Source organism: Maylandia zebra, linkage group LG16 (assembly GCF_041146795.1).
Source record: "Maylandia zebra isolate NMK-2024a linkage group LG16, Mzebra_GT3a, whole genome shotgun sequence".
In the NCBI taxonomy this organism is placed as follows: Eukaryota; Metazoa; Chordata; class Actinopteri; order Cichliformes; family Cichlidae; genus Maylandia; species Maylandia zebra.
In genome coordinates this window covers 23,354,990-23,377,704 of record NC_135182.1, presented here as the reverse complement: position 1 = coordinate 23,377,704, position 22,715 = coordinate 23,354,990, and the positions used below count along the sequence as shown (strand labels likewise).

The 22,715-nt window shown below is 42.1% G+C and overlaps 1 protein-coding gene across 1 annotated transcript; it reads left to right on the top strand.

Moving 5' to 3' along the window:
• The first annotated feature begins 4,180 nt into the window (after positions 1–4,180).
• LOC143412902 (sacsin-like) lies at positions 4,181–22,427 on the top strand. Its single transcript, XM_076874697.1, has 12 exons — positions 4,181–4,223; positions 5,025–5,152; positions 7,941–8,052; positions 9,417–9,563; positions 9,655–11,086; positions 11,266–11,354; positions 11,467–11,900; positions 12,156–12,309; positions 12,838–13,764; positions 19,204–19,464; positions 20,530–20,787; positions 21,163–22,427. Exons 1-12 carry the CDS (start codon positions 4,181–4,183, stop codon positions 22,425–22,427), a joined length of 5,250 nt encoding a protein of 1,749 aa, XP_076730812.1.
• The last annotated feature ends 288 nt before the right edge of the window (positions 22,428–22,715 follow it).

Here is a 22,715-nt window from a genome sequence, read left to right as displayed (position 1 = left end):
ACCAGACCCGACTGCGCATGCGCGAGCGGCCCGCGCTTGACCAGCGCTTATGGGGCCGGACACCACTGAGGGAATCAACCCCGGTGGTGTCTGGGTGCGTGGGGGCATTATGTTTTTCAACATATTTTCTGTGTTTTTCACACATTTTTCCCGTGCCCTTGGCAACATGCCTGGATGCAACGGGTGAGTTTTTAATAAACAGTGTGTTTTGTGAGACAGACATGCTTGAATCAGCTGAACAGCGTTTCGTCGTCTCTTTTTTTGAAATCCGCTCTGTGGGATCCAACTCGAGTCCCAGGCGCTGAAAGGTGGAGGCAGAACACACTTCTCCGAACGGGCTCCGGAACTGAGCCCTGGAGTGAACTTGGAGCCCGGGCTGGTCCGGCTCCAATCTCCCCGTGGGGGATGTTAGGCAGTCCGCTTCTTCTTGCGGTCCGACTGCTTGGCTGGTGGTGGGGCACCCTGAGCAGCAGCAGGCGGGACGTGTTTCTTGGGCCAGTGGGTCTTAGGGTTCTGCGATCCTAGAGGACCCTGGGCCGCGACCTGCGGGGCTGGGCGGCGAGGGATTTTAAACGTCGGCACGCCGGCTGGACGGCTGGTGACCTGAGCGAACGTGCGGCGACCGGGTGGAGGCGCAGCCTGGGTCTTCCTAGGGAGACACAGCTGGAGGGCCTCTCCCTCTTTCGTCTTTGCATGGTGGCAACGGCGGTCCCGAAAAGCCCAGCGGGGTCGATGCTTTCGTCCAGAATGTCACGTTTTTCTCTGTCCGAAAGCCCCGACAAGTTCAGCCATCTTGCCCTCTCCTGTAGGACGATGATGCTGAGGGCTCTGCCCGCCGCTTGTACTGCTGCTCTAGTGAGGTGGAGACACTGGTCCGTAACTACGCCCAGCTCTTCCCACAACTCGCTAGCATCCGGGTTCGCAGCAGCCTGGTCCTGGAGCTCCGCCGAGTAGGCTAGCAGGAGCGACGAGGCGTTCAATGCCCTCGCGGTGGTGGCCACCGATTTATACGCCTTGTCAGCCAGGGAGGACTGCAGGCGTTCGGCCTTGGAGGGCAGGGACGGACCAGATGACATGGAGAGTTTCTGGTTCGGGTGGAGATGAGAAGCCACCAGATTCTCCACTGTGGGAATTTGGTAGATGCCCTTCTCTTTCATTCCAGCGCAGTCAAACGCCGCCGTTCCCTGCACGGGGTTGGGTGACGAAAATGGCTTTTCCCAGCAGCGTGTGACCTCGTCCACGCATTCGGGGAAAAGCGGCAGTACCTGCTTAGTAGTGCGCTTTGCTTTGGGGAGCCTTTTACCCTCGTATCGTGAGGTGGTCTCCGTTGTCACCGCGGGCCATGGGATTGCCAGCTTTTCAGCTGCCCGTTTTGCAACGTCAAATAGCTCCACGCCGCGGGACTGTGTGCCGGGGTTATCACAGTCGGCCCCTTGTGTCGCAGAATTCCGACCAGAGGGGGCAAAGAAAACGTCGTCATCCTCGTCCGAGACGAGATGTTCCGACGCTCCCTCAGAGGATTCGCTGAGTAGCTCGTCATTAGCCTCGAGGGAATCAAGCATAGCTTCGCAGCTGACCTCGGCATCATCCACCAGCGGGAGGACGACATCCATCTCGTCTCCCCAGCTGGTGCCTGGTGTGGCGGACTCAGTGTGCTCCATCGGTGGGCCGATTGGAGACAGCATTGGGTCCTCCTTCGACAGGCTAGCCTGGCGGGCTAGCCTTCGGCGAAGGCTTTTTAGGGTGAAGCGAGCGCAATGTTCGCATATACCCGGTGTGGAAATAGCCGCTTGGGCGTGTTGCAGCCCGAGGCACATCACACACGCGTCATGTGTATCTGAACCTGAGATTTTGCAACCGCAGGGGCAAATTCTGGGCAGCGGTTTGCAGTCTGCCATATTAAGGAAGCTTGGTGTAGCTAGCTTGGAATGGCTGGACGGCTAACGCTGATCCTTTATTTTTTCTTTTTTGTTTTTTTGTTTCTTCTCTCGGTCGGGTAGCTATGGTGAGCTAGTATGACCTGGCTAGTGTGGTGGCTAGCGCTTGTGCTACTTGGCTTGGTGACCGTGTGTAGCAAAGACAGTTAGCTTGATCAGCTAACTGTTGTGCTAGATGCGTGGTGGCAGCTAACACACTCTCCGACCTGGCTCTGTGGTGAAGAGCAGGCGACTCGAAACGCGAGCCGTGCTGGCGCCCGGTGACCAAGGTGTTAGCTTGCTCGTGTGGACAGTTAAGCTAGCACTCACGTTCGCAGTCAGGAGAGATGAGGTTTCTAAGAAGCGAGAAGAGGAAATTGAATGGCGGGTGACGCTGCGTCACACCCTTTTATAGGGAGGAGGGTGGCCCCTCCCTGACGCAAGCGTCACGACTGCCAGCCAATACTGGCTGGAGTAATGATATAGAGGCTTCTGAGGACAACGCTGAGAGAGCGTTCCCCATAGTGAGACACCGAAACGAATGTTTGAAAGAGAACTACACCAACAGTCTGAGCAGACCGCTGCTCTACTTGATCACTGTGTTATCCAGCATGGTGCCATCTGAACCCACAGCAGCAGGGGAGGGGTTTTCACTGTCCTACAGATGATGAGAGCATCTGAAAGAGAAACATGACATAATCTTTATTTTTTTACACAGTTATGCTGATTTTTGGAGAGACTGGCACTCTTTTATAACCATGCCTCCTCTGCTTACTAACCTACAGGTTTATTACTGTTTTAAATAAACAATAAGTCATGTTTCCTTTTCCATCAATAGTTTTTTGCTATTTTATATCAATTATGATTGCACTGACTCATCCAATTACGCCCTTTATGGGTCAAACAGGCCACCATAAGAGACATGCAAATTTTAAAGCAGGTGTACTAGCTTACTTTGTAGCCAACCAACTATTCTATTGTACATTTGAGGATGCAAAGATTGTTCATGTGGGGATTTTACTACGTTTGTAAGATAAATACCTATCTTCAAGTACATTTCTTAGGAAGGATGAACAGAGTGAAATAACAGCGTAAGTCGCATTTCCTCTGATTTCCTGCATCATCATCATCTAGCTAGGAGGCAGCTGGATGATGCGGGATGCGGGGCAACTTTCCTCCGAAAGTTTCGTTTCTTCCAGGACATCAGAGGAAATTCAGTCTCAGAGGAAAATCTGCTGCTTCTGTTTCAGTCAGTTTCGTTTCTAACGAGATGACGGAACTCGGAAGAGAAAAAAAGACCAGCGTTAGTTGCTGTGATTGGACATCAGCAGCCTTTATATACAGCAGACTGATGCAGCATCACTACTTTCCCTGGCACTGATAGGAGCCTGCACTGGCATGACTGAGGTACTGTGATTGTATTTATTTGTTTTATTGGCGTATTTAGGTAGGCTACTAGCTAATTAATAACAAAAAAGTGTTTTTGCTATTTTAAACACTGTGATCACATAATAGAGAAAATCTTTATTTGTTAATTTACTAAGTTTAAAAAAAATATTTTATACACTTTTGTCAAATTATATACAGATGATCTTATTTAGACTGTGTTTAATTGTATTTGCTGCTTTGTTGTTGTTTAATTCCAAAGTACAAATGCTTTGGAAGCAACAAAGTGAACAAAGAGAGCTCACAAGCACAATTTCAGTGTGCATCATCAACCACAGCCCTGGTACTGTAGCTGTTTAGTCTGTTTGAGAGGTGGGTGAAGTAGCTAAATCGTAAGATCATCTAGATTCAGGCTAAGTTACTTAAACACTTGAATTATTGATCGTTTCCTTGTGCAATACACTGTTACTCAGCAAAATGATCAGAACAAAACAAGAAATAAAACCTTGAATGACTCATAGTTCAAAGATTTGTTTCACATTTATATTTTCTTTGGTTTAAAGAGAGCACTATAAACGTAATTTGTAAACTAAGCAAAAGGTTTGCATGTGTTTCTAAATTGTTAAACCTTTGCTATCATCACACAATTATCTCAGTCATCTGATCCAGAGGAGTACAGTCTCCTTTCCCACATGGGTGTGGTTTACATCACACATTAAAAAGAATAAGCAAACAAAAGCATGCAATACTTGAAACAGAAATCAATCATCCTAATCCACATTCTACAACAATGCTGCGTTTGTAGCTCTGTGCCTTGTGGCCAAACTTCTCCACTTTGGTGGGGAAGACTAGCAGCTGTCCTGAATGTTTTGCTATTAATGTCATTAATCACCTTCCAGCTCATGGGTGCTACCTACTACAGTAAGTACTGCAGAAGCAGTGTGTGTTTATTTGAGTTTTTTTGCACTGCTTCTGTATTTTGATTTCATTTTTGTTAAATAAATAATGACACGGTGTAATATGTCACGTTTAGATGTTCATCTGAGGTTTTATTGACCTATTTTTAAAACCCATTAAGCCCCATAGTTCATGTGTGTTTTTTTATTACATCCAGATATATAAAACCTTAAAACTAAAAGTGTGACAGTAAGTTTGCACTGCTGTAACACATGTCACAATTTTCTGAATTTCTTACAGGAACCCGTTCTGGCATGGTGAATCCAAAGGCAAAGAAGAAAGTCCGGTGAATTGCTTTCTTTTTAATATACTGTAAACAGTAGGAGGCAGTAACTGTTCTCCTACATGCTGAGTAGACATTATATTAATAGGATTTGGGCACTAATGCCATTTTTGATTCTGCTTAAAAATCAGATTCTTTATTGATATCATTACTAACTACTAGTCAGTTTCCTGTGGTCAAAATAAATTAGGGAATAAATATGTTTTCAGCATTAAAGCAAATGTGTGGAATCTATACATGAAGTAAACATTTTGAAACCAGATGGCCAAAATTATTTTTATACTCGACTTTAGTGTCTCTTTTTAATTAAATATTAATTTTTGTCTAATTTCATAAAGATGATTCTATTTAATTTAAAGTAAAGAACCTCATCTCTAACAATATCAGTCAAATACGTGCATGTGCTTTGCTAACTTAGCTCTCAACCTTATCCTTACTAACATTGCATCAGCAGGACCAACATGGTTTTAATTTGCCTTCAGACTCTAGTTTCTTTGTGTTTAATGCTTTTACTTTGTTTAGGACTTCCTTCGGGGCCACAGCACCACCCATCATTGACTATCTGAAAGATATTCTACGGCGATATCCAGATGGTGGACAAATTTTGAAGGTTGGTGTAATGATGTAACAAAAACACACAACAGTTACTTTAGGTAATATTGGGATGCTGTGCAAATAATAATAACAATAATAAAATGTAAATGACAATAGAAAGCGACGGGTTTTTGCAGTTCTCACGAACATAAAAATGATTCACAATGGAACAACTGAAAACAGTAAAAATTTAAACTGAGACATTTTATTATTTCATGAAAAAAATTGTCTCATTTTGGATTTGGTGAAATCAACATGGTTGAATAAGTTGGGACGGGGCAACATTTAATGAGGTTAACTGGTAAAAAGTCAGTAACATGATTGGACAGAGACAAGTGAAGGGGCAGAGGTTCACCAATCTGTAAAGAAAAAAACATGTCTACAAGTTGTAGACATAGTGTCAGAATAATATTCCTCAATGCAAAATTGTGCAGATTTTGATTATTTCATCATCTACTGTATATAGATTCAGAGAATCTGGAGAAATCTCTGTGTGCAAGAGATAAGGCCAAAAGTCAGTACCACAGCCACACAGGATTTTCAAGGCCTCAGGCAGTTCTGCAAAACAGGCATGATTCTCTCATGCAAACCACTGCATTAGCTCCAGAACACTTCCACAAATCACTGTTTGTGAACACAGGTCACAGTGCCATCCACAAATGTGGGTTAAAGCTGTAGCTTGCAAAGAAAAAGCCATATGTCAATACGATTCAGAAAGGCCACAATCTTCTCAGAGCTAAAGCTTGTTTAAAATGGACTGAAGAAAAGTGAAAACCTATTCTGTAGTCTAGACAAAAAACTCAAAATTGTATTTATTTTTTACAAACATAGACGGGTATACAACTATTGCAAGAGCTTGTTCCGCATAGCCGGCAATAAGCCGGAGTTGCTCCCGGAGGGTGATGGGCTGCCAGGGCTGCCCTTTGTCACCGATTCTGTTCATAATTTTTACGGACCGAAGTTCTAGGCCCAGCCAAGTGGCGGAAGGCTTTGTCTCAGAAGGTGACAGAGGTGGTCTCAGAATCTCATCTCTGCTTTTTGCTGTGGTTTTTGATGTGGTTCAGTTGGCTTCTTCGAGTGATGGCGTCCAGCTCGCAGCTAAGTGTGAAGCAGTGGGAATGAGAATCAGCACCTCCAAATCTGAGGTCATGGTTCTCAGCCAGAACAGGGTAGAGTGCCCGCTCCCAGGTCAGGACAGGGACGAGTTCCTGCCCCAAGTGGAGGAGTTTAAGTATCTCGGGGTCTTGTTCACGAGCGACGGGAGAAGGGAGCTGGAGATCGACAGACGGATTGGTGCTGCGGATGCAGTGATGCGGATGCTGTACCAGTCCGTCATGGTGAAGAGAGAGCTGAGTGTAAAAGCAAAGCTCTCAATTTACCGGTTGATCTACGTCTCTACCCTCACCTATGGTCATGAACTGTGGGTAGTGATCCAAGATCGCGGATACAAGCGGCTGAAATGAGCTTCCTCTGAAGGGTGGCTTGCCTCTTCCTAAGAGATAGGGTGAGAGGTTCAGCCGTCTGGGAGGGGCTCAGAGTAGAGCTGCTGCTCCTCCACATTGAAAGGTGCCAGTTGAGGTGGTTCAGACATTTGACAAGGATGCCTCCTGGGCGCCTCATGGGTGAGGTGTCCTGGGCATGTCCCACCGGGAGGGAGGGAGGGAGGGAGGGAGGAAGGAAGGAAGGAAGGAAGGAAGGAAGGAAGGAAGGAAGGAAGGAAGGAAGGAAGGAAGGAAGGAAGGAAGGAAGGAAGGAAGGAAGGAAGGAAGGAAGGATGGATGGATGGATGGATGGATGGATGGATGGATCATCTGCCAGAGTGAATAGAAGAGGGCCCATATGGCATATTATCATCACTATGCATGTCTGATGGTATGGGGGTGCATTAGTGCCTATGGAATTCGCAGCTTGCATATCTAAAGGCACCATCAATGCTGAAAGGTATACACAGGTTTTAGAGCAAAATGTTCTCAATGAGGTAATTTCTTTTGCAGGGCAGGCCTTGAATATTTTAGAAAGATAATCCTAAACTCCGTACTGCATCTAGTACAACAGCATGTTTTCACAGTAGAAGAGTCCAGCTGCTGAACTCGCCTGCCTGCAGTATGGACCTTTCACCCATTAAAAACATTTGAAAGTGAACCTACACATTAATTGTGTGAACACAGAAGAACAAGAACAACAATTATTTCTACATTTAATGAAAATGTCATTTATTTCTACATAACATTGTGACAAATCCAAAATATAAAACAATGAGCTTCATAATATGTACTGACTCTGTCCTTAGACCATCAGCTCAGATTAGAAAAAGCTCTATTTAATTGGCAAAATGGAAACATGGATGTTGGTGGAGGTGTAACTAAAATATGGTTGTAATTCACAGAAATCTCCCAGATTTTGTGCTGCTTGCAAATGATAAGAGCCTGCAAATTTTTGCTTTTTTGCAACCGACCATACTGAGCTGGCATTTTATCAGACAAAATATTAAAAATATAATGCAGTACAATTCATCAGTTTTACCACAGAGTTAAATTTACACAATTATTGACCATTTTTGAAGCTTAAAACATTTTTGCCATTGTATGCTAAAGAACAAGAATGACTACATCATATACTCTGACTGGACACTTTGGACTACAGTGTCCAGTGAGTCTGAGTTAGACTGAAATGGACCCTTTTTTGTTTTTCCTCTGTAGACATACTTGCTGTGAGAAAGATCTACCAGCTTTCTGTGCAGAACTGTGTCAGTGGCAGCGTTGTACTGCCATTTTCTGCTCAAGGTTGTTTTTATTTGTCAACAGGAGCTGATTCAAAATGCAGATGATGCTCGAGCCACAGAAGTGTTTTTCATCCATGACGAGCGAAGCTATGGGACTGAAAGCCTTTGGACTGAAGAACTGGAGACATACCAAGGTATTCACTGAATAAAAGAAATATATTTCACAAAAACTATTATTTATTTACATTTAAAAGTAATAAATAGAGCCAATACATCTCCAGTTAAGAATGTCTGTCCGGGTTTGCTGGGAACTTTTTGGTTTGTTTTTATTTAACATTCTGCTTCCTTTGGGGGTCACGTCGAAAAGTGGAGCTACTCACTGTGGCAATCCCTTGTGACTAAAGGAGCAGCTAAAAGTAGCAGGTTCTGCTTGTTTCAGTGTGTAATTTCTCCCAAAGTATAGTGTGTGGATGTTTTTCCCCATATTTTTCCACATTATCAAACATTTCCTAGGTGGCTGTTTTTAGAAAGCCCTATAAAACTGGATTCTGATTGTAGACTACATAAAATATGTGATGTCACATGGTGGGACTGCAGTTCTGAATCCTCAGCTTTGGAATTTTGGCTGTCACCATCATTGTTTATTCAAGCTGTCCAAGGCCCTGGAAAAACTAGATTTCCAACAACAACTGATTGGAAAAACAAGTACAAAAATTTTCTCATTTTATTTATTTATTTTCTATTGTATAATTTTTTAATAGTAGTAATAGTGGGTCTTAGGTTGCTTATATTCTTTCATGTCTCAGGTGGTGCATAACAGGACAGATTACATTTTCTTAGTCTATATTTTCTGTGCTTTCTTGGATATTTGTGCTTTCAGAGACCAACGTTATCACTGTTAATGTGCTTCACTTAAAGGCATTGGTCATATAAGAAAACATGAATAACCTATGTGCATTTACAGCATCATTAAATAATATAGCTCCTGCTTCCTAACAAATTCCCACACTCACTTAATTCCATGTTTGTCTGAAAGGCAGAGCCTTGCAAAGTAAAAACTACTTGTTAACAAGCTACTGGCACTGTAATTCACTATGATAATGAATGTTGACTAGTGAAAACCAAATGTACTCACTTAATTAAACAGCCAAATAGTTTTATATGTATGTTCATGCAGCCCTCACCCTTAACACAGTTTAAACTTGCACAAGGTTGTTGAGCATTTTACTTTTGGAGCAAACCTCAGCTGATCACAGCACTGCAGTTTTTAAAACTGGCTTCATTTTTCAACAATGGAGCTTTCAGCTTAATTATAATATGCAGATCAAGAGAGAAGATTTAGGATAGTCACTGTTAATATTGTCTCTAGTTACCGTTACACTCAAAGTGTTCTACATAAAATCCATTTGCATAGCAACTGAAAAGTGTCTCCTGTCTTCTGATTTCCTTTCTGGAAAAATCTCATTCAGTGCACGTTGGTATAGAGATTCCAGAGAATGTGTCACTAACACATAGATACCTAAAGCATAAGCCTTGAGTTTGTTATGTTTTTACGAAGGTCCTGCTCTCTATACCTACAACAATGCCGCATTCACTGATGAAGACTGGGAAGGAATTCAGATGGCTGGAAGGAGTGTCAAGCGTGATGACCCAAACAGAGTGGGAAGGTTTGGAATCGGCTTCAACTCTGTTTACCACATAACAGGTGAAACTATGTGTAGTTAGATCACAGATATGAGTAGTAATTTTTGAAAAGATAAACAGTTAGCAGTAACATATTTTTACTTTGTTCATAGATGTGCCAAGTATATTCAGTTCAGGCCACCTTGGCATGATGGATCCCCAAGAAAAAATATTTGGAGAGAGAAATGGAGGGTTTTGGTGGTCTTTGGATGATTCTGAAGACCAAGAAGTTCTGCTGAATATGCGTGATCAGTTTCAACCATTTAGAGATATAGTCTCACTTGTATGTGAACATGGATGGTCAAAAGTTGTCATGGAGGATCAGCACTTCAGTGGGACAATTTTTAGATTTCCTTTACGCAATGAAGCATCAGAAATTTCTGATAATCTGTATGACTCAAATAAAGTGGTTGAGCTTTTTGATAGCTTCATTGCAGATGCAGATTTGAGCCTCCTCTTCTTGAAAAATGTCACCTCCGTGTCCTTGTTACATATTAGTGAAGATGGAGCTGTTAACACCAGACTTGAAGTGAAATCCTCAGTCCCCACAGATGGTGTTTTGGAGCCAGAAGAGGAGTCAATCACTGAGGGTCTAACAAGGTTCAAAGTTATAACTGTGAGTTCAAAAGACCAAAAAGAGACAAAGTGGCTTCTGACAACATGTACCATGAAAGAGGGCGTTGCAGAAGATCTTGATTTGCTTACAAAGAAGTTGAGCTTTTTACCTCAAGTTGACCTGGCATTCCCCTGTGGTGAGAAGAGAGACTGTAGCCAGAGCAGACTGAGCTGCTTTCTCCCCCTTCCAAACAATGAATCCAATAAGACAGGACTCCCAGTTTATGTCAATGCATGCTTTGGCCTCACAGACAATAGAAGACACATCAAATGGCAAGAGGAAGACCAGAGACATGATGAACATGCTTTGTGGAATGAAATGCTGATGAAGAAGGTGTTTCCACAAGCATACATCAAGATCATTCAAGATGCCATTAAACTTGCCCAAAAATCTATCCTCCCTGTTTCCTCTGTGTACAATCTGTGGCCAGATCTCACTCAGATACAACACAAAGAAAAATGGCATGCTCTCACTCTGGATGTTTTTCATCACTTATTCAGACAGAACGTGGCCATCCTCTCTCTTGCTAAAGATGAAAGACAGTTTATCTCTCCATCAGAAGCTGTTTTCCCCTGCAATGGCCCAACAAGCACCAACATATTGTCTGCCATTAAAAGGACTTTAGTGTCATGTGGAGAAAATCTTGTCACTTTACCAGCTAGTGTTGCAAAGGCTATAAATGAGGCCTACCCAAACCCTACTACCCTAAAACATGTGACTCCAGCATTCCTCAGGGCCATTCTCCACAGGACCGGTGTGGATAACATCACTAAAGATGACAAACTCAGTCTTTTGGAGTACATTTTAGGTGATGAACAATATAAAGAACTTGAGGGTCTTCACCTCCTTCCACTCAGTGATGGCTCTTTCAGATATTTCACATACGAAGAGGAAGACACTGCTTTGATTGACAGCCATGAATGTCCAAGGTAGGGTTTCCATACATCTATCAATATTTAAAATAATGTTATATTTATCATGACTAAAGTTGCCATTTTTATGTGTTATTCACATATTGATTGTAACTGAATATTTGGAAGGTTCAGGAATATTTCTATACTGAATGAACTCCTAACAGTTTGACAGAATCCATTGCACTTTTTTATAGAGTCTTGCTGCCATTCTGTAAACCCTTCTTCATCCCACATGATCTGACTCCAGCCTGCAGTGCACATCTGAAAGAACTGGCCAGAAGAAGTAAGTGAAAGTAATTTTAAACAATACAGAGTCATTTGTACACAGCTACACATTTTAGCACACACATTTATTCTTATCTTTAAAAAACAAATCTTTTTGATCTGCTCTTCAGATTTCTTCAAGATCACCAACATTGATGCATCCCATGTGGCTGAATATGCAAGACGATATTTGCCACCAGACTGGAAACAGACAGGGAAGAACCTTGTTGCATGGGACAACAACAACAACAGTCAGCATCCACCTTTAGACTGGTTTCAAGAATTCTGGAGGTTTCTCAACAGTCATTTTAATGAGTTAAATCCTTTCACTGACATACCTCTAATACCAGTTAGTCCTCTGTCTGGCAGTCAGACTGTATCAGTCGCAAAACTACAGCAGAACACAACTCTGATCTTTCAGAAAAGTAAACAGCTGAGTTTGCCAGACCAAATAACTCAGCTGGTGAACAAAGTTGGTGGCACAGTGGTGAGAGGAAATGAGTGGCTCAAGCATGTAGACCTTGACTCGTATGTGCTGTGCCCATCTCCAAGGAGTGTTTTGAAGGTCCTGATGAATTTAGATTTCCAGCATCTTATCACAGAACTCACATCTGCCTCTCACACAGCACACAATGAACTAATAGATTATCTTTCTTATCTGGATTCTCTCTCAAAAACAGAGAAAGATTTTCTCTTGAAGTTGCCTTTGTTTCAAACCATGAAAGGATTCAGTGTTGCAGCTCAATCGAAACAAGCTGTGCTTCTGATCTCAGGCCTAACAGTACCAACAGAGCTCCCTATGCCTGATTCCATAATCCAGTGTTCTACTGAGACTGACCGCAGACTGTTACAGCTGCTCAAAGTTCATCTCTTGGACACCGCCGAAGCAGCCAATGTTCTTGTTGACAGCATAAGGAAAGGCGCTTGCAGCAGTGACAACACTAACAAAACAATGACTTGGGTTTTACAGCATGGTAAGGTGCTTTTCTCACAAAACGAATCCCTGAAATGTAGCTGTAAGGACTTGAGCTTCATTGAGGTGAATGGACAGCTGAAAAAAGCCTCTGACTTTTTTGATCCAAGAATTCAGACTTTTAAAGTCATCTTTGAGTCAGACTTCTTTCCACCGCCTTCATACACTCATTCACTGCAGATGCTGGAAAGCTTAACAGAAATCGGATTACTGAATAAAGAGATGGATGTCTCACCTGAACATTTTCTACATGCTGCCACGCTGACTGACAAACTGTGCATGAACTCACAAATCGAGGCTCTGAGAAGAGCTCAGGTTCTCCTGGAAATGGTGGAAAGTAATGATTTACTGACAAAGTTTTCTCACAGACAACTTCATTGCCTCAAAATGCTAAAATGGATCCCATGTGAACAACCTGGAAGTGAGAAACAATTCAGTGATAAATCTCAGAAGTATTGTTTGTTTTGCCCAAATGAAATAAGACATTCTGTTTATAAGGACATTGTTGGACATGTAATGCCACTAACAGGGAAGCTCAGTGACAGAGTTAGCAACAGACTTGGTCTCAAAGACCTACCACCACCTGAAAAAGTGATTGAAAATCTGTCAGTCTTGAAATCAAAAGCACTGGAAATGGTTAATCCTGACACAGATGTAGACTTCAAAAGACAGCTGCACATCATTTACAAACACATGCAAGACAACCTCTTTGTATTTGTTACAATGATGGGCAATGAGACATGCTGGCTATGGGCCCAGAACGAGTTTGTTGCACCCCAGGATCTGGTTCTTGAATACCCAAATAATCTAGATCTGAGTTCTTACATTGGGAAGGTGCCAAGTGAATTTTTGCCATACAGAACATTGTTCCAGAGGTTTGGCCTGAGAAAAGTACTTTCCAATGAAGACATTTTGGGCATTCTGTACTCCATCCAGCAAACAATTGAAGCAAGACAACCGCCATTTGCAAGTTCCTCAGAGGTCAAAGTGTCAATAGAAATTCTCAACTGGCTCTGGAAAGAGAAGAAAACAGTTCAGGATGACATCCCAGTGCCAGTCATTGCTGATGGAGGAAAATTTACCCTTAAACCACGATCAACAGCTCTTTTCTGTGATGTAAGCAAAAATGGACTGAAAGAACTAAACTGCAGAGAAGAGGAAATTTATGTCATACATGAGGAAATCCCAAAAGCAGCGGCTGAATGGCTGGAAATTCGTTTTCTCAGTACCCACATCCTTGATCCAGAGGAGATAGGAATAGAGCAGTGTGGACAATCTGAACCAATAACAATGAGGATAAAAAATATTCTTAAAGAGTACGATGAAGACAGTGACATCTTCAAAGAGCTCATCCAGAATGCAGAGGACGCTGGGGCAGATGTTTGCAAGTTCTTGGTGGATTTCAGAGTACACAGAGATGCCCCCGAAAGCCTGATTGACCCTGACATGGCTCTTTGTCAGGGACCTTGTCTTTGGGCTTTCAATAATGAGCAGTTCACAGCCGAGGATTGGAAAAATATTGTCAGAGTTGGCTCAGCCTCAAAGGAAAACAAAGCAGAAAAAATTGGAAAGTTTGGACTTGGATTCAATACTGTGTATCATGTGACAGATGTCCCCTCCATCCTTAGTGGCAACACTCTCCTCATACTTGATCCAAATGTTACTCATCTCACAAAACATATCAAACACAAAACAAATCCTGGAATCAAGCTGGATCTCTCTCAACAGCGACTCTTTCATTGTTTTCCTGGTCAGTTTGGATCATATGAAAACATTTTTGACTGTAATTTTACCCGAAAAAGTCCTCCTGAACCCTATCCAGGCACTCTGATCAAACTACCTTTCCGAAGTGAAGAAGAGGCTGCCAAATCAGAAATAAACCCAAAAGTGTATAAAAAACCCAATATCCTTGATTTTCAACATCTCTTTTCTAAAAACTCACAAACCCATCTGCTTTTTTTAAAGAACATCATTACATTATCCCTCCAAAATATCCCACACAATGGATCAACTCCACCAAGAGAAAATGAAATGGAGACCATCTTCTCTGTGTCCAAAACCACTGTGAGTGCAATGGAGATTCCTGATGACACCAGTGTGTCCAAGCAACGTCATGCTGAGAAATCACTGATGAAACTTGATGGTAAATGCAAAGAGGTGATCAATTGCTGCAAAATCAGCATTGTGAAAATATCCAGTCAGCAGTCTAATGAAACTAAACTTCAGTTCTGGCTCCTGTACAACTGCTTTGGGACAGATGAGTCCTTTAAAATGGCCATTCACAAAAACAAGCAGGCCAGTTTCTCTTTGCCCATTGGAGGGATTGCTGTGCCTTTGCAAAATCATCCAGAAACTGGAAAATTCACCACATTACAAACAGATCTTGTTGGACAGGCCTTTTGCTTCCTTCCTCTTCCCATTCACACGGGTCTTCCTGTCAATGTAAATGGCACATTTGCTGTGACAAGCAACCGAAAAGGTCTGTGGGAAACTGGAGTGAAAAATGACTGGAACAAAGCTCTCCTTCAGGATCCAGTAGTGACAGCATATGTTACTGTACTCAAGGCACTAAAGAAAATGTCAGAAGATAAGCAGCTGGTGAGTTACTGTTATCACACCTTTTGGCCTGAGAGAGAGAAAGTGACTGAAACTTTCAAGCCTTTAGTGGATGCACTTTACTCAACCATTGTTGACGACTCTGTTGGTCCAGAGCTCTTTAGTGATGGAGAACAATGGTTCTCAATGAACAATGCCATATTTCTTCATGAGAGCATTGAAAATGATGAAAAGATTGGTGACCTTGCAGTGCAAGTTTGTCAGAAATATGCAAAAGGGCCCAATCATGTTGTTCCTCTTCCACTTTGGCTGAGAAATAGCTTCAAACAGGCTGGCCTAGAAAAGGTTTTACAAAACAGGACCTGGAACTGGGAGAAGTTCTACAGAGAAGCAGTGTTTGGTAACCTAACTACAATGGACTCGAAGAGTAGAGATACCCTTGTGCTGCATGCTATTGACCTTCATATCAAAGAAATTGACAATCTGCTGCTCTGCTATCCATGCATACCCACAAAGGGTGGACAGCTCCAACATGTCAGGAAACTTGTGAATCCTACAGGGAAAGTGGCCTGTCTTTTTGAACCAAACGAGGGACGCTTGCTGGATGGATCCGAAAATGACTTCAGATCTCCAAAAAGGATTCAGCGTTTGTTGGAACTCGGTATGGCAAATGATCATCTCCCATTGGAAGACATCACAGAGAAAGCAGGCACGATTAATAAAACCTGGAGCATTGACAAAAAGAAAGCATTTGTCGACTTGAAGTGTCTATTTGAACTTATGAAGAATCACATTTATGATAAAGACTCTCACCACTGGAAAACACTGAGGACAACTGCATTTCTTCCAGCATATTCACCTGGTGATGCAAAAATGGAAGGAAATGTAACACTTAAAAAGCCCACTGATGTTTTTAGTGACAAATGCTCCCTTCTCGTTAACATGACACAACCAGTGCTGAATAATAGTAATTTGAAAATACACCACAGTGATCCAGTCCTAAAGATCTTGGGCGTGAACAGCACCCCGAAGCCAGAGGTGGTGCTCCAGCAGCTGCATGAAGGAAGCAAACAAGCACACTCCATTGACAGATCCATGCTTTACAAAATAGCATTTGAGTGCTATACGTGTCTGGATCAGTGGATCTGTGACTCTGGAAATACCACTTACATTTCACAACAAGCAAGTTCATTTCCATTCATCCTCATTGGTGATACATTTGTGAATGTTGATCATGCAGCTGAGAACGGGCAATTTGAAGCAAAGCCCTATCTCCATGTACTTCCAGCTGCCTTCACAAGCTTCAGGAACCTCTGGAAATGTATAGGTGTTGAAAAACAATTCACGATCACTCAGTTTCTAACTGTGTTGCAGGAATTAAAAGCTCAACATGGAAACAAGCCCCTAACAAAGAGTGATCTCTCAGTTGTCCTCACAATTTTAAATAAAGGGATTTTTGAGGCCGAATTGAAAATCACGGATGACTGTCTGATACCCAATGAGCATGGAGTTTTGCAACCTGCAAATGAGCTGTTTTACAATGACAGCCCGTGGATGCCACTCACTTCAGGTGTCACATTATGTCACGAGAATATCCCACGAGCTATGGCTCGCCACCTTGGAATCAAAACAACAAGGCATCATACTCTGGAAAACCACATAGTTGATGACCTTTCACCATTTGCTTTTGACTTTGAACAGCAGGAACAGCTGACTGTTCGTATTAAAAACATAATTTCAGCCTATCCATCAAAGAAGGATATCCTTAAAGAGCTCATCCAAAATGCTGATGATGCAGAAGCAACAGAAATTCACTTCATCTGGGACAAAAGACAACATGGGAAAGAAAAAACATTTGGGAAGAAATGGAAAAATCTCCAGGGTCCAGCACTTTGTGTGTTCAACAACAAAGTGTTTTCTGATGCTGACATTAAGGGAATTCAACAGCTGGGAGAGGGAGGAAAGCACAACACCCCAGGGAAGATAGGCAAGTACGGAGTTGGATTCAACTCTGTTTACCATCTGACTGACTGCCCTTCGATCCTTACAGGAGATGAAGTACTTTGCATTTCTGACCCCAATCAAAAATACATTGAAAATCATTCAAATAACCAGCGATATGGCATTGGCTATAAACTAGCAGACACTTTCAAAGAAATGTACGTAGATGTCTACAAATCCTTTCTTCCAGACAAATTTTCTCTTAAAGACGGCACCATGTTCAGATTACCTCTGAGAATGGGTACAAATGCAAATACCTCCAAAATATCACAGCAAGGAGTCACTGACCGCGACATGAATGAACTGTGCTCTGCTCTGTCTGAAGATCCTGAAGGACTAATTCTCTTTCTGAAAAACATCTGCAAAATCAAAGTCCATGAAATCAGTGACTATTCAGGAGGACTTAAAACCATCTTTGAGGTTGAAAAAAATCTGCCACAGAAAAGTCGGGACGAGAAAGATGCTTTTGTGAAACATCTACAAAATGCACTGCAATCAGACAAAACAGCAACACAAAAGACTTTCTATGAAACTGTGATTTCCACCTCAGATAAAAGACAAAGTAAGTGGATTGTTGCAGAACAATTTGGCTCCTTCAAAGACAGCTTTGAATTAAAACTATCAGACAAAATTCCCCAAGCATCATTAGCTGCACGTGTGAACACAAAAGGATACCTCATCATGGATTTTAAAGGAGAAGCCTTTTGTTCACTTCCTTTGCCAGGGAAAACTGGACTGCCAGTACATGTCAATGGAAACTTTGAGGTTGATTCTGCCAGGAGAAGCCTTTGGAAAGAAGATGGGAAGAGTAAGAAATCAAACTGGAATGAGATTTTGAAACAGAACGTCATTGCTCCGCTTTATGCAGATCTCCTGCATTACATCAGGCGCAGCATTGCAGTCAGGAAAGTTTCCCTTACATGTATTGGCTCATGTTTCAGTACAGAATACTTGTGTTTTTGGCCAACTGTGTCCAAGGATGTTTGCCCAGACTGGCATGAAATGATACATGGAGTATACAGATCACTGAAAGAAAAAGGCCTTGATGTAATCCCTGTGATGAAGAGCTCAACACGGAAAATTGCAGATAAAAAAATTAAAGAATACTCATTTGACTGGTGTAATGTCAGTGAAACAGACTCACTTGAGGACCCTTATCTGACAAACCTGACAAACTACAAGCTGATGGCCATCTTGGAAGATCTTGGAATGAAGCTGGTTCCTTATTCCACAAACATGGAGAAGATTTGGAAAAGTTTCACAGATGCTGGTGTTGAAGTGAAAGCGGTCAGTCCCTCCACTGTGCAGACTTTTCTACGAGCAAAACCTCTCAATGATCCAACCCAAACAGATGAGGATTTACCTTTACCCATAAGTGCCACTTTGATCAAAGATGAAACAAGATGTTCAGAGCTCTTGAGTTTTTGTTTAAAAAATTTCTCCTCAGAAAAGGTCACCCAAGACAATTCAAATTTACTTGATGGGCTTCCACTTCTTCTCACAAGAGATAAAGTATTGACAGTTTTCAACTCCCAGTCACCCAAGTGGATATCAAGATATGCAAATCTCTTCTTTGGCTGTGAGGAAACATTTGCAGACTATCAGACAAACAAAGACCACATTAAACTTCTTCAAAGTTTAAAACTCATCCAAAAAATGACATTACCCTGCTCGGAAAAATATCTGAAACCATTAATTCAGCATCTTCTTAAGAACTGTGAAGTTGATCCACACTGTGGTCTTCATGTCCCAAATGAGAAAATGTTGGAGTGGCTGAAATCACTTTGGATGTTCATAACAAGTGAAATTAAACTACCAACATCTAGCGATGACAAGTCAAGTCTGACACTAAGTGATGTGATGAAACTCTTCAGCGACTGCTACATTTTACCTGTTGTGTGTCCAAGGTTGAACAACAAGCTCTTCCTGCAAACAATGAAACACATGTCAAGTGTTGTGTTTGCCTCACAGAAACACATATCAGGCATCCTCTTCAAACTTGGTTTTATGAGTTTTGATCATGTTTTCTTCTCTAAAATGGACCGAGAGGTACGTTCATGTCTACAGCATGAGCTTCTCGATGTAGATGATCAAAGCTCAGTGTTGGATCAAGTGTACAACATTAATCGCTCAGAGTTTTCCCACCTTTCAAATGATAATATGAAAGAGTTTCAGATGTTCCTGCAATCAGGATTATCCAAGTCCAAAGTCAGCAAAGAGTATGTGAGGAAGCTCAAATCCTTACCAATATTTGAAACAACACATGGTGAACGAGTGAGGATTGATGGACCTAAACAGGTTTACGTTCTCAACAGCTTTTATTCAGTGAAATTTCCAGATTTGTTCAACCTGCCCAACACCGGCAGCATTTTTCTCAAGTTCAACTCTGAGAACCACACACTGTCAGAAACAGTCAACATTCAGGTCCTGGATGATTTGCAGTATTTCATGAAGTTTATACTGCCTGCTGTACACCAACTCACAGAGACACAGATTCTTCACAGCCTCAAGCTGTTGCTCTCACTACATTACTCTTCAGAGGACAAGAAAACTATCATCTCCTCACTGAAGACAGTGAAACTGATTCGTAGTTCCCAAGGTAGACTAGAGCCTGCATCATACTACTTTGATGAGAGTGTGGAGCTGTACAAAACAATGCTGCCTCAAGAGAAATTTGTTCCTGAGAGATTTTGGACTGAGCTGTGTGAAGGAAATGATTACCGGTACGCACCAGAAAAGGCAAAAGAGCTGGTCAGAGAACTTGGAATGAAGCATGTTGTGTCAAACGATGAAATAATAAATTTCGCGTACCAGCTGGAATCAGAAGCAAAAGGAAAAGGAAAAATTGAAGACCTGAAACTGAAATCATCATTACTTTTCAGGGAAGCCTTGAATAAAGCATGTGATGTCAAAGACAACAACAAAAGTTTGCTGGAAAGCATTGCTGACATCAAATTCATTTTTCCAGTTAATATTAGAAAAGAACTGTCCAACTACCACCAACCATTTGCTGCTGAAGGAACTACTGTTAAAATTAGAGGCTCGTTGATTGAAAAAAATCCAGGACATCAGGATTTGATTTGGACCTCAATGCCAATTATTCACTTACCATTTTATACAACACAGAAACTTATGCAGATGATGAAAAATGCAGGAGCTCATGAAGAACCACCTCCAAACTGTGTAACCAGTAACATAAGAAACATCTGTCAGTCACCATGTGAAACTGACCAGCTGATCAAAACACGAGCTAAAGTGTTCAGAAGTTCCTACGCTTACCTGCAAGCAAAAAGATTTGAAGGAAACCAGCTGGCTGGTCTTCCTGTTGTGTTGGTTGAAAAAGACACAAAACTTATGAGGCCTGATGACGTGTGTCTGTCGCTCTCCTATGATCTGGACTTCAGACCATATCTGTACAAGATTACTCCAGAAGATGCAGTGTATGCACCGTTCTTTCAGAAAATTGGTGTGAAGAACGAAGCTACTGCAGAGCAATATTGTAATGTTTTGGCAGCAGTTTACGCTGATTCCTGTGATAAACAGAAACTACATTTGAACCAGCTGATAACTGTGAAACGAGCTGTTGAGCAGTTGTTTAAGTTAATCAGTGCTCAGGGAAACCAGACGCTTCTTGAAAATGTTGAGACTCTGTATCTTCCTGCAGTAGATGGTAAATTATACCCATCATCCACACTCTGCTACAACGACACAGTGTTTGAGACCAAAAGGTTGGAAGAAGCGCTGGAGAACAAGTTCCTGCTGCTTCAGAAACTCAGTGAATGTCATTTGGGCAACGACAAATACAAGCATCATCAGCTGTTGCAACTGCTGCCTCAGAAGTTTCAGCCAAAGATGCTGTCTGAGTTCACAGAGGAAAGAGTTGTGGAATCAGAGATGCAGCTTTGTGAACTTGAGACTGGCTGTAAATTTAGTGGATGGTTTGATAAACATCTCTCCTCAGGAGCCTTTAAATATGGATTAATTTGTCTTATTAGAGAGAATTCTCAAGGCAAAATAACACAAGAGGATGCCACTAAAATGTGTGAGAAGACTTTTGGCAGTATACAAATTATCTGCTGCAAAACATTGAAAACAACACTCTGGCTCGATAAACAGCCCCTTCCCAAAACAGATGAAGAAACAGATGTATCTGTGGAACGAGGGCAACAAGGATGCACCTTTTACTTAAAGCACAATGATGACATGGCTCTCAAGGTAATAAATGAAGTCATCATGACACTGACAAAGGAGATTAATGCTCTTTTAGGGAACAGAATTGCATCGGTTCACCTTCCAGTGCTGGGACAACTCCTCATGTGTGACGATCTGCAAGATGTTCGGAAAACTCTGGCTAAAAATCAGATCCGTGACAGTGCTGAAACTGAAAGTTCCTCTTTTAGTCCAGCAGCCCCTGGGACAGAGGTTCCAGAAGAATGGCATGATTGCTTGGACATGAATGTCCTCAACAACTTTGAGGAGGGGGAATATGTTGGTTACAGCATTGATGACAAGTACATTTATGCAGTTATTGTTGAAGAACTTCCTGGTCACAATGGACGATATTCATGGAGATACAAAATAGATATTGGAGAAGATGAGCCCATTGAAGTCAGCTGTGTTGATCTGTTTCAGTTTAAACGAGAAAAGAAGGTAAAAACAGAAAGGAGGAAATGCATGGAGCCAGGACCACAGAAGAAGACGCTAAAACCAGAAGAAAACACTTGCATGGAGCTGGAACCACTGACAGGAGCTGTGCCACATTCTTCTGAATCATCAACAAATTCTTTACCGGCCTCTGTTGAGGAAGCTAAAAGGGAAATTGATAAATGTTTGACAGAGATCTGGAGGCTTCCTGAGGAGGAGAGGCACAAAGCCATCAAGAGACTGTACCTCAGGTGGCACCCTGACAAAAATCCGGATTGCCAGTCTCTCGCCAATGAGGCATTCAAATATTTACAGAATCAAATTGATGAGCTCAGCAAACCCAAAGCTGCAGGCTCGACCTTTTCAAGCAGAAACACAAATTTCAGAGGCTTCTATGAAGAGTGGAATCAGGAGGCCAGGTATCACAGAAATAGTCGAGAGAGGTTCTCTAGAGGTTATAGAGGTTTCCATTCCTACAACTTCTGGACCCATAATGAAAATGTCCCAAGGCCAGACAGAGAAGAGGCCAGGCGCTGGTGTAGACAGGCTCGCTGCGATCTCAATGCAGCTCACAAAGACACTGGTGGAGGGAGCACAGAGTGGTGTCTGTTTAAGGTCCATCAAGCAGTGGAAAAGTCTCTCATAGCAGCATGCTATAAAAGAAATGGACAACACCCCAACAGCAGCTCAATTTCAGCCACTGCTGCACAAGTTTCCTGCTACAGCCTCCAACTGAGAGATCTGCCTGAGATTGTGAAAAACCTGCAGACACTCGGAGTGGATCCTAAAAAGACTCAATATCCCAACTGCCATCCATATCCTCACATACCAAACGGACGATTCAGATCAGAGAATGAAATGCTGGCACTGAACAAGGCATCAGAGCTCCTTAATAAAATAGAAGCATATGTGAATTAAGGATTTAAGACAAGGTATTGGTCAGTGTAACTGTTTTTCTAAATGTTAAAAGGATGATTCCCACAGTGGAAAACTGAAATATTATTTAGCATCACAACCAAAAAGGAATTTAAGTTGTATTTTTTTTTTTGTTTGAGTAATGATCACTGAATGATGTTAGTATGAAGTATAAACAACAAAGGTTTTTGTGCACTTTCATGAATATTCACCTAGGAAACATGTAATGACTGTATGACTTTGTTTTGCTTTGCTTTCGTTTTGAAGCTGCTCATTTGTGATATTGATATT